This window comes from Macaca thibetana, chromosome 19, assembly GCF_024542745.1.
Source record: "Macaca thibetana thibetana isolate TM-01 chromosome 19, ASM2454274v1, whole genome shotgun sequence".
Taxonomy (NCBI): domain Eukaryota; kingdom Metazoa; phylum Chordata; class Mammalia; order Primates; family Cercopithecidae; genus Macaca; species Macaca thibetana.
Window position 1 is genome coordinate 30,586,597 of NC_065596.1, and position 13,927 is coordinate 30,600,523.

General features: G+C 51.6%; 2 protein-coding genes across 6 annotated transcripts in view; one reads left to right on the forward strand and one right to left on the reverse strand.

Annotated features, from left to right (window-relative positions):
* The window catches only part of IL4I1 (interleukin 4 induced 1), a 39,479-nt gene extending 39,255 nt beyond the window's left edge, over positions 1-224 (reverse strand). For all 3 annotated transcript variants that reach the window (XM_050771498.1, XM_050771496.1, XM_050771494.1), the window contains exon 1: positions 158-224. The gene's annotated coding sequence lies outside the window, so the exon portion shown is untranslated. The remainder of the gene's footprint in view (positions 1-157) is intronic.
* On the forward strand, positions 69-5,188 carry ATF5 (activating transcription factor 5). 3 transcript variants are annotated; one of them, XM_050771558.1, is made up of 3 exons: positions 69-232; positions 1,560-1,877; positions 3,673-5,188. In XM_050771558.1, the coding sequence occupies exons 2-3, from the start codon at positions 1,700-1,702 to the stop codon at positions 4,344-4,346; spliced, it is 852 nt and encodes a 283-aa protein (XP_050627515.1). In that variant the 5' UTR covers positions 69-232; positions 1,560-1,699; the 3' UTR covers positions 4,347-5,188. The 3 variants fall into 3 exon arrangements, with proteins under 3 accessions (XP_050627515.1, XP_050627516.1, XP_050627517.1); XM_050771559.1 differs by lacking the exon at positions 69-232 and adding an exon at positions 598-698; XM_050771560.1 differs by lacking the exon at positions 69-232 and adding an exon at positions 1,006-1,263.
* Positions 5,189-13,927: the final 8,739 nt, after the last annotated feature.

Genomic DNA, 13,927 nt, shown 5'->3' on the forward strand with positions numbered 1-13,927 from the left:
GAAGTATATCTGTCCCCAGTCCCCGGGGCCGCCTCATTCCCCGTCCTCAGATCACGGTCTCTTCTAACTACAGCGTTCTCCGCCTCCGCCTGCGTAGCCCCGGCCATGGCTCTGTAGCCTCGACCCCTTTGTGCCCCCAGCCCGACTCCGCGCTTACCACGCCTGCGCTCTCCGCTCCCACCTTCTTTCTTCAGCCGAGGCCGCCGCCGCCTCTCCTTGCTGCAGCCATGGAGTGAGTAACCGCTTACTTCTCCCTCTCCAACCGCCTTTCCCGCCCTTTCGCAGCTCGTGGCCCTCTTTAGGGAGCCCTGGGGGGAGGGGAGCTGCGAGCGGGGAATCACGGTCGCGCAGGCGCAGAAGAGGTACGGTGGGCCTAAGGCGCGCGGCTGCGCATGCGCACTGGGCCCGGAGCCGGGTGGGAGAGTTCTAGAGACTCGATGTTTGTTAGCCGGCGTGGGGCTGCGCCTGCGCACTCCAAGGGAGGGTGTGGTCTTTTTCTAAACGATTCTGTGCGTGCTTGGTTGTTCCTGCGCAGTAGCCTACCAGTGCCCCGTAATGAATGAGCGCGGGCCCTGAGTGTCCGCGCATGCGCACTGGTCCCCAAGAAGGCGGAGGTGTAAAGCAATTGGACAGCTCGGAAGACGTAGCATGCGCTTTGGCCCTTGGCGCATAGCCGCGTGTGGACGGCTGGCGTTCGGGTAGCAGTTCTCTGCCTGCCCCCTCTACCCTCCTCCACCCTCCCTGCTCCACGTTGCTCTGGCTCACAGCCCAACTTCCTTCCTTTTAAACCAGGCACCTGCTGAGGCGGGGACTGGCTTAGATTGACAGGGGAGAAGGCGGGGCTTAGAGGCAGCCCTCTAAGTGGGTGGGGCTAGAACCACTGTCGTCACGATGGGTGGGATTTCGTGAGCCCATTGTGAGAAGGGGCGGGGCTAAGCCAACTTTAGCTGAGGGGTGGGGCTTCGATGGGACAAAGAGGCGGGGCCTCTGGGGAATCGGAGAGGGGCGGGGCTAAATAAACAATGAGGGGCGGGGCTTGGAGGGGCAGTGGCAAAGCGAGGAGTGGGATTTGAGTGGATAACATTGCTGAAGGGCTGGGGCCTGGGGCAGTTCCCCTGGGCACTGGTTTGGGATGGAAGCTAGGAAGGCAGTGGGGCCAAAAGGAAATATTTTAGGGCAAGGGGCGTGGCTGGAAGAAAATGTCCCTGGAATTGAGTTTTTCCATGAAGCGGAATATTCTGAGGTGGATGGGAGGGGCCTAAGGTAATTCCCCTGGGAGACCCTTAGGTTTCTGTATTGGGGGAAAGGGTGGGGCATCGGTCCTACCTTAGGACCTAAAGAAATTCCCTTGGGAGTGGGTGGGGCTCAGATTTGGGTAAAGAAAGGGCAAATTTAGAATTCGGAGAGGCTGAGGCTTAGTTATAAACTGTGGTTGGAAGGGGGAGGGAGGAGCCCCGTGGACGTGCCTGGGGGTGTGGCTTGGCTTCCCCATGATTTTGGCCGGTGGATGAGGCTTTCCTGACCCCACGACCCCACCCACTCTTGTCTCACACGTGTAGGTCTTCCACTTTCGCCTTGGTGCCTCTCTTCGTCCAGCTGAGCATCCTCCAAAGCCTCGTCCCAGCTGCTGGTGCAGCCGCTCCTGTTGCCATCAGTGCCCTGCACCTGTGCTACAGTGCCCTGCACCTGTGCTACAGCCATGTCACTCCTGGCCACCCTGGGGCTGGAGCTGGACAGGACCCTGCTCCCAGCTAGCGGGCTGGGATGGCTCGTAGACTATGGGAAACTCCCCCCTGCCCCTGCCCCCGTGGCTCCTTATGAGGTCCTTGGGGGAGCCCTGGAGGGCGGGCTTCCAGTGGGGGGAGAGCCCCTGGCAGGTAAGGGCAGGTGGAAGGTGGAGCAGGGGAGTGGAGGGCAGGGGAAGATGGGGGAGGAAGAACTCATCCATGTATTCATTAAATGTTGAGTGCCTACAATGTGCCAGGCACTGTTTTAGGTGCTGAGGATACAGCTGGAAACAAGAAGAACATGGTCTGTGCCCTCCAGCAGCTCATACTGTGGAGAGTAGACCAGAGGCAAATTAAATGAGAGTGTATTGGAATAAGTCAGAAACACTTAGCAGCTGAGCTACAAAATGACAAAGGGGACCTAATTCAGAGTGGGTAGCCAGAAAACTTTCTCTAAGTAGGTAACATGTTGACAGAGGCATAAAGGATGGGAAGGAAGCCAGGCATGGTGGCCTGTAATCCCAGCACTGTGGGAGGCTGAGGAGGGAGAATTGCTTTAGTCCAGGAGTTCAGGACCTGGGCAACATAGCAAGGCCTCATATCTATAGGCAAAAAAAAAAAAAAAAAAAAAAAAAAAAAAAAAAAAAAATTAGCCAGGCATGGTGGCGCATGCCTGTAGTCCCAGCTACTTAGGAGTCTGAGGTGGGAGGATCGCTTGAGCCTGGGAGGCCTAGGCTGCAGTGAGCCAAGATGATGCCACTGCACTGCAGCCTGGGCAACAGAGTGAAATCTTATCCCTTTAAAAAAAAAAAAAAAAAAAAAAAAAAAGGAAAGGAATGAGCCAGGAAAACACCCAAGGGAAGAGCATTTTACTTGGAGGGAACTGCATACGCAGAAGCCCTCAGGAGGCAGGAATCATTGTATTCATTACTGTATCCCAAATGCTTGGCACATCGTGGGTTTTCAGTAATTAATGCGTAAAGATGAAACAAGGTGTATCTGTGTGTAATGTGATCTAGTTTGCCTTTTAAGAACAGAGTAAATACAGACACCACAGATACAGAGTACTCAGTAAAGGAGATGTTGGAATGGTTGAAGAAATGCTTATTGACTGTTGGTTGAGTCACTGGTTGGTTGGCTGGTTCTGTCTTTTTTTATTTCTTTTTTTATTTTTTAATTTTTTTTTCCCCTGGACCCTCTTATAGGTTAAGACTGATTCTCTCATTGGCTAATTTGTTGGTTTTTGGTCAACTGGTTCATTGGTTGATTAATGGGTTGATTGATTGGTTGACTGGTTTATTTGGTTGGTTGGCTGATTCCTTGATTGATTGGTTGACGGGTTGGTTGGTTGGTTGATTCGTCGGTTGGTTGGTTGGTTGAGTGGTTTGTTAGTTGGTTGGTTGATTGCTTGGTTGACTGGGTGGTTAGATGGTTGATGGTTGGTTGGTTGGTTGACTGGTTTATTGGTTTCTTCAATGGTTTATTGGTTTGTTGACTAGTTTGTTTTTTATTTTATTTTATTTTTTTTTTTGAGACGGAGTCTCACGCTGTTGCCCAGGCTGGAGTGCAGTGGCGCGATCTCGGCTTACTACAAGCTCCGCCTCCCGGGTTCCCGCCATTCTCCTGCCTCAGCCTCCTGAGTAGCTGGGACTACAGGCGCCCGCCACCGCGCCCGGCTAATTTTTTGTATTTTTAGTAGAGACGGGGTTTCACTGTGGTCTCGATCTCCTGACCTTGTGATCCGCCCGCCTCGGCCTCCCAAAGTGCTGGGATTACAGGCTTGAGCCACCGCGCCCGGCTTGTTGACTGGTTTGATGATTCACTGGTTAGTTGTTTTACTGAATGAATGGAACAGATGCACCTGAATGAGATGTGAGTGAGCACCCAACTAGGCAGAAGACCAGCAACTCAGGAAATTTTGTGTCCCTCCCCACTTTCATCCCAGGTGATGGCTTCTCTGACTGGATGACTGAGCGAGTTGATTTCACAGCTCTCCTCCCTCTGGAGCCCCCTTTCCCCCCAGGCACCCTCCCCCAACCTTCCCCAACCCCACCCGACCTGGAAGCGATGGCCGCCCTCCTCAAGAAGGAGCTGGAACAGATGGAAGACTTCTTCCTAGATGCCCCGCTCCTCCCGCCACTCTCCCCGCCGCCGCCACCACCACCACCACCACCACCACCAGGCCCCTCCCTCCCCCTGCCCCTCCCCTCCTTTGACCTCCCCCAGGCCCCTGTCTTGGATACTCTGGACTTGCTGGCCATCTACTGCCGCAACGAGGCTGGGCAGGGGGAGGTGGGGATGCCGCCCCTGCCCGTGCCACAGCAGCCCCTTCCTCCTCTTCCACCTCAACCTTCTCGCCTGGCCCCCTACCCACATCCTGCCACTACCCGAGGGGACCGCAAGCAAAAGAAGAGAGACCAGAACAAGTCGGCGGCTCTGAGGTACCGCCAGCGGAAGCGGGCAGAGGGTGAGGCCCTGGAGGGCGAGTGCCAGGGGCTGGAGGCGCGGAATCGCGAGCTGAGGGAACGGGCAGAGTCCGTGGAGCGCGAGATCCAGTACGTCAAGGACTTGCTCATCGAGGTGTACAAGGCCCGGAGCCAGAGGACCCGTAGCTGCTAGAAGGACGGGGGTGTGGCTTCTGGGGGCTGGTCTTCAGCTCTGGCTCCATCATCCCCCTGCCTCCACCTTCATTCCATACGCCTCTCTTGGCCGGGCACAGTGGCTTATGCCTGTAATCCCAGTACTTTGGGAGGCCAAGGCAGGAAGATCGTTTGAGGCTAGGAGGTCAATACCAGCCTGGGCAACATAGTAAGACCCTGTCTCTATTAAAAAAAAAAACCCTTCTTCCCCACAAAACCACCCAACTCCTCTCTGATTTTATCCTTTTATTCTCTCTCTGCTTTTATCACCTCTTTTGTGTATTTCTGGATTTTCTTCCCTCTTCTCTCCTCTAAATCATTAAATGTTTGGCCTTAGTCAATGTCTGTGCCCGTCACATAACATCCAAGGCACCGAGGCCCACGGGGAATACAGGAAGCAGCTGGGAGCTTGGAAACCTGGTCTCTTGAATTTCAAACCTGGTTTCTTGCAGTTGGTTGGGGTGAGTGGAGTGGCTACAGGATAGGGCTGAAGGACTATGCAAATGAGGATGTAAATCAGGGCGGGCTTTGAGAAGTGGACCCATATCCTACAGGCAAAAAGCAGGCTAGGTGACCTTGGGACACTATGCTAAGGGAGGAAGCCTAAAAGCAGCCAGGTTTACGGAGCGGGAAGATGAGCAGGCCAATGAGAGGAGGGGCAGGGCAGGACTGTAGTTGGTGACTGGGTGTTCATTTTAGCTGTGGGAGAAAATCTGTGTTTTGTGAAGGTGTTGGAGAGGGGCTGTGTCTAGGTGAGGGATGGTGGAGTACTGATTTTTTGGGGACGTTATGAGCAAAAATAAAATGAAGCATTTCCTCTGGCCTGTGCATCTTGTCTTTGAGAGAAGCAGCTGGGGAGAGGGTGACCTTGTAATCCCAGCACTTTGGGAGGCCGAGGTGGGCAGATCACCTGAGGTCAGGAGTTCAAGACCTGCCTGACCAACAAGGTGAAACACCATCTCTACTAAAAATACAAAATTAGTTGGGTGTGGTGGCGCGAGCCTGTAATCACGGCAACTTGTGAGGCTGAGGTAGGAGACTCTCTTGAGCCCGGGAGACAGAGGCTGCAGTGAGCCGAGATCATGCTATTGCACTCCAGCCTGGAAAACAAGATTGAAACTCTGTCTCAAAAAAAAAAGTGGGAGGCTGAGCGCAGTGGCGCACGCCTGTAATCCCAGCACTTTGAGAGGCTGTGCCAAGTGAATTGCTTGAGCCCAGGAGGTGGAAACCAGCCTGGGCAACATAATGGGAACTCATCTCTACAAAAAATAATTAAAAAAAAAATGGCCGGGCACTGTGGCTTACGCCTGTAATCTCAGCACTTTGGGAGGCCAAGGTGGGTGGATCACCTGAAGTCAGGAGTTCGAGATCAGCCTGACCAACATGGTGAAACCTCGTTTCTATTAAAAATACAAAATTAGCCGGGCATGGTGGTGGGTGCCTGTAATCCCGGCTACTTGGGAGGCTGAGGCTGAAGAATCCCTTGAACCCTGGAGGCGGAGGCTGCAGTGAGCCGAGATTGCACCATTGCACTCCAGCCTCAGCAGCAAGAGTGGAACTCCATCTCAAAAAAAAAAAAAAATTTAGTGGGGCAAGGTGGTGTGCACCTGTAGTCCTACTTGGGAGGCTGAGGCAGGAGGATCACTTGAGGTCAGAAACTGGGGACCAGCCTTGGCAACATAGCAAGACGCAGTCTCTACAAAAAAAATTAGTTGGGGCCGGGCGCCTTGACTCACGTCTGTAATCCCAGCACTTTGGGAGGCTGAGGCAGGCGGATCATTTGAGGTCAGGAGTTCGAGGCCAGCATGGTGAAACCCTGTCTCTGCTAAAAATACAAAAATTAGCTGGGCATGGTGGCGCCCGCCTGTAGTCCCAGCTACTTGGGAAACTGAGGCAGAAGAATCGCTTGAACCCAGAAGGCAGAGGTTGCAGTGAGTCGAGATCGTGCCACTGCACTCCAGCCTGAGCAAGAGAACAACATTGTCTCGAATGAATGAATGAATGAAAAAAAGTTATTCTCCACCCATCTGCAAAGCCTCTTTCTTTGCAATAGTGCTGAATTTTACTGGAGCCTTGTGCGCCTGGACAACAGTGACAGTGAAGAAATCCCCCTACTTTTCCAGCTCAGGTGTGATGGCTGACACCTGTAATCCCAACACTTTGGGAGGCTGAAGTGGGAGGATCGTTTGAGCCCAGGAGCTTGAGACCAACCTGGGCAACATAGCGAGAGCCTGTCTCTACAAAAAGTTTTTTTTTTTTTTGAGACGGAGTCTCGCTCTGTCCCCCACGCTGGAATGCAGTGGCTCAATCTCGGCTCACTGCAAGCTCCGCCTCCCGGGATCCCACCATTCTCCTGCCTCAGCCTCCCAAGTAACTGGGACTACAGGCACCCACCACCGTGCCTGGCTAATGTTTTTGCATTTTTAGTAGAGATGAGGTTTCACTGTGTTAGCCAGGATGGTCTCAATCTCCTGACCTACTGATCCGCCTGCCTCAGCCTCCCAAAGTGCTGGGATTACAGGTGTGAGCCACGGTGCCCGGCCCAAAAAGTTTTGAAAAACTAACAACAAGAAATCCTCCCGCTTTTTTGTATTCCAGGAGATGACTTACTGAGAAGAACCACCCTTCCATATATGACTTAGATAAGACTTGAGGATGAACCCCTTGTCTGCCAAAGACAAAGGCAGACATAGACCCCCCCAAATTCCCATTTCTTTGTCTCATACATGATTAGCTGCACTGTTTTGTCCCCAGTGATCAATTGAAACAAAATGCTCGTTTAACCTAACTTTCTCCTCACTGCCCGGCCTCTGAATTTCAGTCCATCCACAGCCTCAGCCAGAATACAGCCCCTCCTTAAGCACCTCTCCCGAGAAGAATAAAACATTCCCTGGTCTATTGTCCTGTACAGTAGCCCTTGCATCTTATTGCTCCACAGCTGGTTTTTTCTAGCCTTGTTTACTCCTCCCCATAAAGAAAAAGTCCTTGGCTGTGCACGTGGCCTGTACCTGGGGTCCCAGCACTCTGGGAGGCTGAGGAGGGTCACTTGTGTTCTGGAGTTCCAGAGCAGCCTGGGCAACATAGTGAGACCCTATCTCTACAAAAAAAAAATTAAAAATCAGCCGTGCATGGTGGCACGTGCTTGTAGTCCCAGCACTCTGAGAGGCTGAGGCAGGAGGATCCCTTGAGCCCAGGAGTTTGAGCCTGCAGTGAGCCGTGATCATGCCACTGAATGCCAGCCTGAGTGACAGAATGAGACCCTATCTCTATTTTATTTTATTTTATTTTATTTTATTTTATTTATTATTATTTTTTTTTGAGACGGAGTCTTGCTCTGTCGCCCAGGCTGGAGTGCAGTGGCCAGATCTCAGCTCACTGCAAGCTCCGCCTCCCGGGTTTATGCCATTCTCCTGCCTCAGCCTCCCGAGTAGCTGGGACTATAGGCGCCCGCCACCTCGCCCGGCTAGTTTTTTGTATTTTTTTAGTAGAGACGGAGTTTCACTGTGTTAGCCAGGATGGTCTCGATCTCCTGACCTCGTGATCCGCCCGTCTCAGCCTCCCAAAGTGCTGGGATTACAGGCGTGAGCCACCGCGCCCGGCCTATTTTATTTTTTAAAGAAGGGACTGGGCACGGTGGCTTATGCCTGTAATCCCAGTACTTTGGGAGGTCAAAGCAGGCAGATCATTTGAGGTCAGGAGTTTGAGACCATCCTGGCCAACATGGTGAAACCCCATCTCCACTAAAAATACAAAAAGTAGCTGGGCATGGTGGCATGTGCCTGTAATCCCGGCTACTTGAAAGGCTGAGGCAGTAGAATTGCTTGAACCCAGGAGGCAGAGGTTGCAGTGGACTGAAATTGCACCACTGCACTCCAGCCTGGGCAACAGAGCAAGACTCTGTCTCAAAAAAATAAAAAAAAAAAGGAAAAAAACTTCCTGTTCAATTCTTGTCTCACTTGCAAATCTTTTGCTTCTCTCTATTGCAATCGTCCCTTTCCCACCTTAAAAAAATCCTTTAAAATGAAGTCTCTTCTCAAGGCTGCAGTGAGCCATGATTGCGTCTGGGTGACAGAGCGAGACTGAGTCTGTAAATAAAGTCTCCTTACCAAGTATGATTTTTTTTTTTTAAATTGAGGTGAAATTCACATAATAGAAAACCATTTTACAGGGGCCATTTCTTTTTTTTTTTTTTTTTTTTTTTTTTTGAGACGGAGTCTCGCTCTGTCGCCCAGGCTGGAGTGCAGTGGCCGGATCTCAGCTCACTGCAAGCTCCGCCTCCCGGGTTCACACCATTCTCCTGCCTCAGCCTCCCGAGTAGCTGGGACTACAGGCGTCCGCCACATCGCCCGGCTAGTTTTTTGTATTTTTAGTAGAGACGGGATTTTACTGTGTTAGCCAGGATGGTCTCGATCTCCTGACCTCGTGATCCACCCGTCTCGGCCTCCCAAAGTGCTGGGATTACAGGTTTGAGCCACCGCGCCCGGCCTTACAGGGGCCATTTCACAGAACAGTGGCATTTAGTACATTTGCGGTACTGTGCAACTACTGCTTCTGTCTCTTTCCTAATGATTTCTATCACTCCAAAAGAAAATCTATCGCTCCAAAAGAAAATCTCATCCCCCTTAAGCAGTTACTTACCATTTCTGCCTTCCTGATGTGTTTCGTGTTTGTATTCATTGAACGCTTGCAATTCCATGAAGTGCGGAAGTGAGTATCACTCTTTTTTTTTTTTTTCTTAGATGGAGTTTTACTCTGTCGCCGGGCTGGAGTGTAGTGGTGCAATCTCGGCTCACTGCAACCTCTGTCTCCTGGGTTCAAGCGATTCTCCGGCCTCAGCCTCCTGAGTAGCTGGGACCACAGGTGCAAGCCACAAAGTCCAGATAATTTTTGTATTTTTAGTAGAGACGGGGTTTCACCGTGTTGGCCAGGATGATCTTGACTCCTGACCTCACGTGATCCGCCCGCCTGGGCCTCCCAAACTGCTGGGACTACAGGTGTGACCCACTGCGCCGGGCGCGAAATGATTTCTTACTGTGAGTCATGGTCAGAAAAATTTGGAAGCCACTGGTAGGCTCCCCTAGCTTGACATACTGATTTTCAGACAATAGCCGGTTTGCAAATCGCACGCTTCTCGGAAATCAAGCATTTCTGGCCTGTGGGCGGAGCGGTCTTAGCAGGAATCCGCCGCCAGGAGGCGCGCGTACCCCGCCGGAAGTGGGTTTTGCTCCATCCCAGACTCAGACCTTCCAAGCCGGTGATTTCCTTCCGGTCGGTTTATGTATAGAAGCCCTGCCTTCGAATACAGTTCACAGAGCAGAGCCCTGCAGGGTGTTTTAGGCGGCTAAAAAGGGAAGTGGCTCTCCTAAGCCTCTCTTTGTCCAGAGAGCTCATTAAATGCCTCCCGCGCCGGAAGAGGTCCCCGCCCCCGGAGCTCGCATCCCAATGGGGAGGGCACACACGAACCCCATTCACGACCCTGTCAGTGCAAGGAGGCTCCGGCCCCAGGCCGAAGAGCTGAGTCTGTATGGTGCTTGACAGCACAGGGTAGTGCCCCGCCTGGCCTGGCCACCTGCTGGCTGTGTGACCTTGGGAATCATGCTTGGCCTTGCTGTGCCTTGGTTCCCTCCACTATAAAATGGCAGTGATAACAACAATCACTTCATAGGGTTCCAGGCATTGGATAAGTTAATACATGCAAAGCGCTCAGAAGGGATGGGGCATGTTTGTCGAACGCATTGTTAAAAATTCCCATTTTGGCCGGGCGCGGTGGCTCAAGCCTGTAATCCCAGCACTCTGGGAGGCTGAGACGGGTGGATCACGAGGTCAGGAGATTGAGACCATCCTGGCTAACCCGGTGAAACCTCGTCTCTACTAAAAAATACAAAAAACTAGACGGGCGAGGTGGCGGGCACTTGTAGTCCCAGCTACTCGGGAGGCTGAGGCAGGAGAATGGCATGAACCAGGGAGGCGGAGCTTGCAGTGAGCTGAGATCCGGCCACTGCACTCCAGCCTGGGCGACAGAGCAAGACTCCGTCTCAAAAAACAAAAATTAGCTGGGCATGGTGGCGCACGCCTGCAATCCCAGCTACTCAGGAGGTTGAGGCAGGAGAATCGCTTGAACCCAGGAGATGGAGGTTGCAGTGAGCCAAGATTATGCCACTGCACTCCAGCCTGCGAGACAGAGACCCTGTCTCAAAAAAAAAAAAAAAAAAAAAAGGATGCCACAGAAATGCAAAACATCATCAGAGACTGTTCTGAGTAACTGTACCATAACAAAGTGGAAAACTTAGGGGAAATGGGTAAATTCCTGAACACATACAACCTAACAAGATTGAATCAAGAAGAAATAGGAAGTCTGTACAGACCAATAACAAGTAATGAGATTGAATTAGTAATAAAAAAAAAAATCCTGCTGGGTTAGGTGGCTCATACCTGTAATACCAGCACTTTGAGAGGCCGAGGGAGGAGGATTGCTCATCCTCAAGAGTTTGAGACCAGCCTGGGCAACATAGCGAGGCCCCACTTCTTAACAAAGTATCCATGTCTGGGCGCTGTGGCTAATGCCTGTAATCCCAGCACTCTGGGAGGCCGAGGTGGGCGGATCATCTAAGGTCAGGAGTTCAACACCAGCCTGGCCAACATAGTGAAACCCTGTCTTTACTACAAATACAAAAATTAGCCGGGTGTGGTGGTGGGCGCCTGTAATTCCAGCTACTTAGGAGGCTGAGGCAGGAGAATCACTTGAACCCAGGAGGCGGAGGTTGCAGTGAGCTGAGATTGTGCCACTGCTCTCCAGCCTGGGTGACAGAGTGAGACTCTGTCTCATAAAACAAAGAAGGGGCCGGGCACGGTGGCTCAAGCCTGTAATCCCAGCACTTTGGGAGGCCGAGACGGGTGGATCACGAGGTCAGCAGATCGAGACCATCCTGGCTAACACAGTGAAACACTGTCTCTACTAAAAAATACAAAAAAATACTAGCCGGGCGAGGTGGCGGGCGCCTGTAGTCCCAGCTACTCCGGAGGCTGAGGCAGGAGAATGGCGTGAACCTGGGAGGCAGAGCTTGCAGTGAGCTGAGATCCGGCCACTGCACTCCAGCCTGGGCTGCACAGTGAGACTCCGTCTCAAAAAAAAAAAAAAAAAAAAAACAAAGAGGCCGGGCGTGGTGGCTCCGTGCCTGTAATCCCAGCACTTTAGAAGGCCGAGGTGGGCGCATCACGAGGTCAGGAGATTGAGACCATCCTGGCTAACACGGTGAAACCCCGTCTGTACTAAAAATACAAAAAAGTTAGCCGGGCGTGCTGGCGGGCGCCTGTAGTCCCAGCTACTCGGGAGGCTGAGGCAGGAGAATGGCGTGAACCTGGGAGGTGGAGCTTGCAGTGAGCCGAGATCCCGCCACTGCACTCCAGCCTGGGCGACAGAGCGAGACTCCGTCAAAAAAAAAAAAAAAAAAAAAAAAAATAGGGAGAAGGTTAGCAAGAAAACATGTGAGCAAAGGAATCTGTGTCACAATTAAGTTCAAGGGGAAGTACTATGCCTGGATGTGCACGCAGGCCAGATCTATGTTTCTCTCTGCCCAAACATCACAGTGGAGTCAAGAATAACAAGGCAGCATTGCTGCCAACACGTCTCGCGTCCCGCCACAGGGCGGCTTTTCTCCTATCTCAGAACTGAACAAAGGTACAATCGGGTTTTATACTGAGACATTTCAGTTCCCAGGGGCAGGCAGGAGACAGTGGCCTTCCTCTATCTCGACCGCAAGAGGCCTTCCTCTTTTACTAACCCTCCTCACACAGCCCCTTTACGGGTGTCAGGCTGGGGGACGGTCAGGTCTTTCCCATCCCACGAGGACATATCTCAGGCTATCACATGGGGAGAAACCTTGGACAATACCCGGCTTTCCAGGGCAGAGGTCCCTGCGGCTCTAAGCAGTGCATTATGCCCCTGGTTTATCGAGACCAGAGAATGGCGATGACTTTTACCAAGCATATTGCCTGTAAACATTTTGTTAACAAGGCACATCCTGCACAGCCCTAGATCTCTTAAACTTTGATTCCACACAACACATGTTTCTGTAAGCTCAAGGTTGGGGCAAAGTTACAGATTACAGCATCTCAGGGCAAAGCAATTGTTCAGCGTACAGGTCAAAATGGAGTTTCTTCCTTTCTGTAGGGAAAAAAGAGATCAGACTGTTACTGTGTCTATGTAGAAAGGGAAGACATAGACACAGTAACAGTCTGATCTCTTTTTTCCCTACAGTTCTGGGGTACATGTGCAGGACGTGCAGCTTTGTTACACAGGTAAACGTGTGCCACGGTGGTTTGCTGCACCTATCAGCCCATCACCTAGGTATTAAGCCCAGTATGCATTAGCTGTTTTTCCTGATGCCGTCCCTTCCCCGGCCCCTTGACAGGCCCTAGTGTGTGTTGCTCTCCTCCCTGTGCCCATGTGTTCTCATTGTTCAGCTCCTTCTTAGAAGTGAGAACGTTCGGTGTTGGTTTTCTGTTCCTGTGTTAGTTTGCTGAGGATAATGGCTTCCAGCTCCATCCATGTCCCTGCAAAGGACATGATCTCATCCTTTTTTATGGCTGCATAGTATTCCATGGTGTATATGCACCACATTTTCTTTATCCAGTCTATCATTGATGGGCATTTGGGTTGATTCCATGTCTTTGCTATTGTGAATAGAAAAGCAGAGATTTATTGAAGACAGTTCAGGGTGGTAGCGGGATCCAGCCAGCAGCTCAAGAGGCTCCCCAATTAGGGTTTGTAATAAGCTAGAAGGAACCCGGCAACACCCCTAGGCGCCCTTCAGAGACCTCCAATTGGTTACATGCTATGAAGGATTGGCTCACGACCAATCAGGGGCCATAGCGGAGACCCGGCCCGCAGTCAATCAGAGGCTATGTGGCTTGTTATCATGGGAGCGAGAATGTGCCCTGTGCACCACACCTGCGCTCTCCTGTCTGTAGGAACTGGCTGCACCTGCTGAGCTCCCGTTCCCCTAATCCCCTATTCTCCTGCCACAAAACTCATGGAAACAAAGTAGAATTAGAACCGTGGTTGCTGGGGGTTAGGAGGAGAGAAAAATGGACAGATGTCAGTAAAAGGGTAGAAACTTGGAGTTACAAGATCAGGTCAGCCCAACATGGTGGCTCACACCTGTAATTTTAGCACTTTTGGAGGCTGAGGTGGGAGGATTGCTTGAGGCCAGGACTTTGAGACCAGACTGGGCAACATAGTGAGTTCTTGTTTCTTTTCTTTTCTTTCTTTTTTGTTTTGAGACCGAGTTTTGCTTTTGGCATCCAGGCTGGAGTGCAATGGCGTGATCTCAGCTCACTACTACCTCTGCCGCCCGGGTTTAAGTAATTCTCCTGCCTCAGTCTCCCTAGTAGCTGGGATTAGAGATATCCACCACCATGCCCTGCTAATTTTTGAATTTTTAGTAGACACAGCATGATTACAGGCATGAGGCCTGCTTTGGCCTCCCAAAGTGCTGGGATTACAGGCGTGAGCTACCATGCCTGGCCTTATTTATTTATTTTTGAGACAGAGCCTCACTC

What these genes read in the sequence shown, in the direction of transcription:
- ATF5 (XM_050771558.1), top strand. Translation starts at nt 1,700, where the DNA reads ATGTCACTCCTGGCCACCCTGGGGCTGGAGCTGGACAGGACCCTGCTC. An exon ending in GGGGGGAGAGCCCCTGGCAG is followed by an intron (nt 1,878 to 3,672) that starts GTAAGGGCAGGT and finishes CTTTCATCCCAG; the next exon opens with GTGATGGCTTCTCTGACTGG.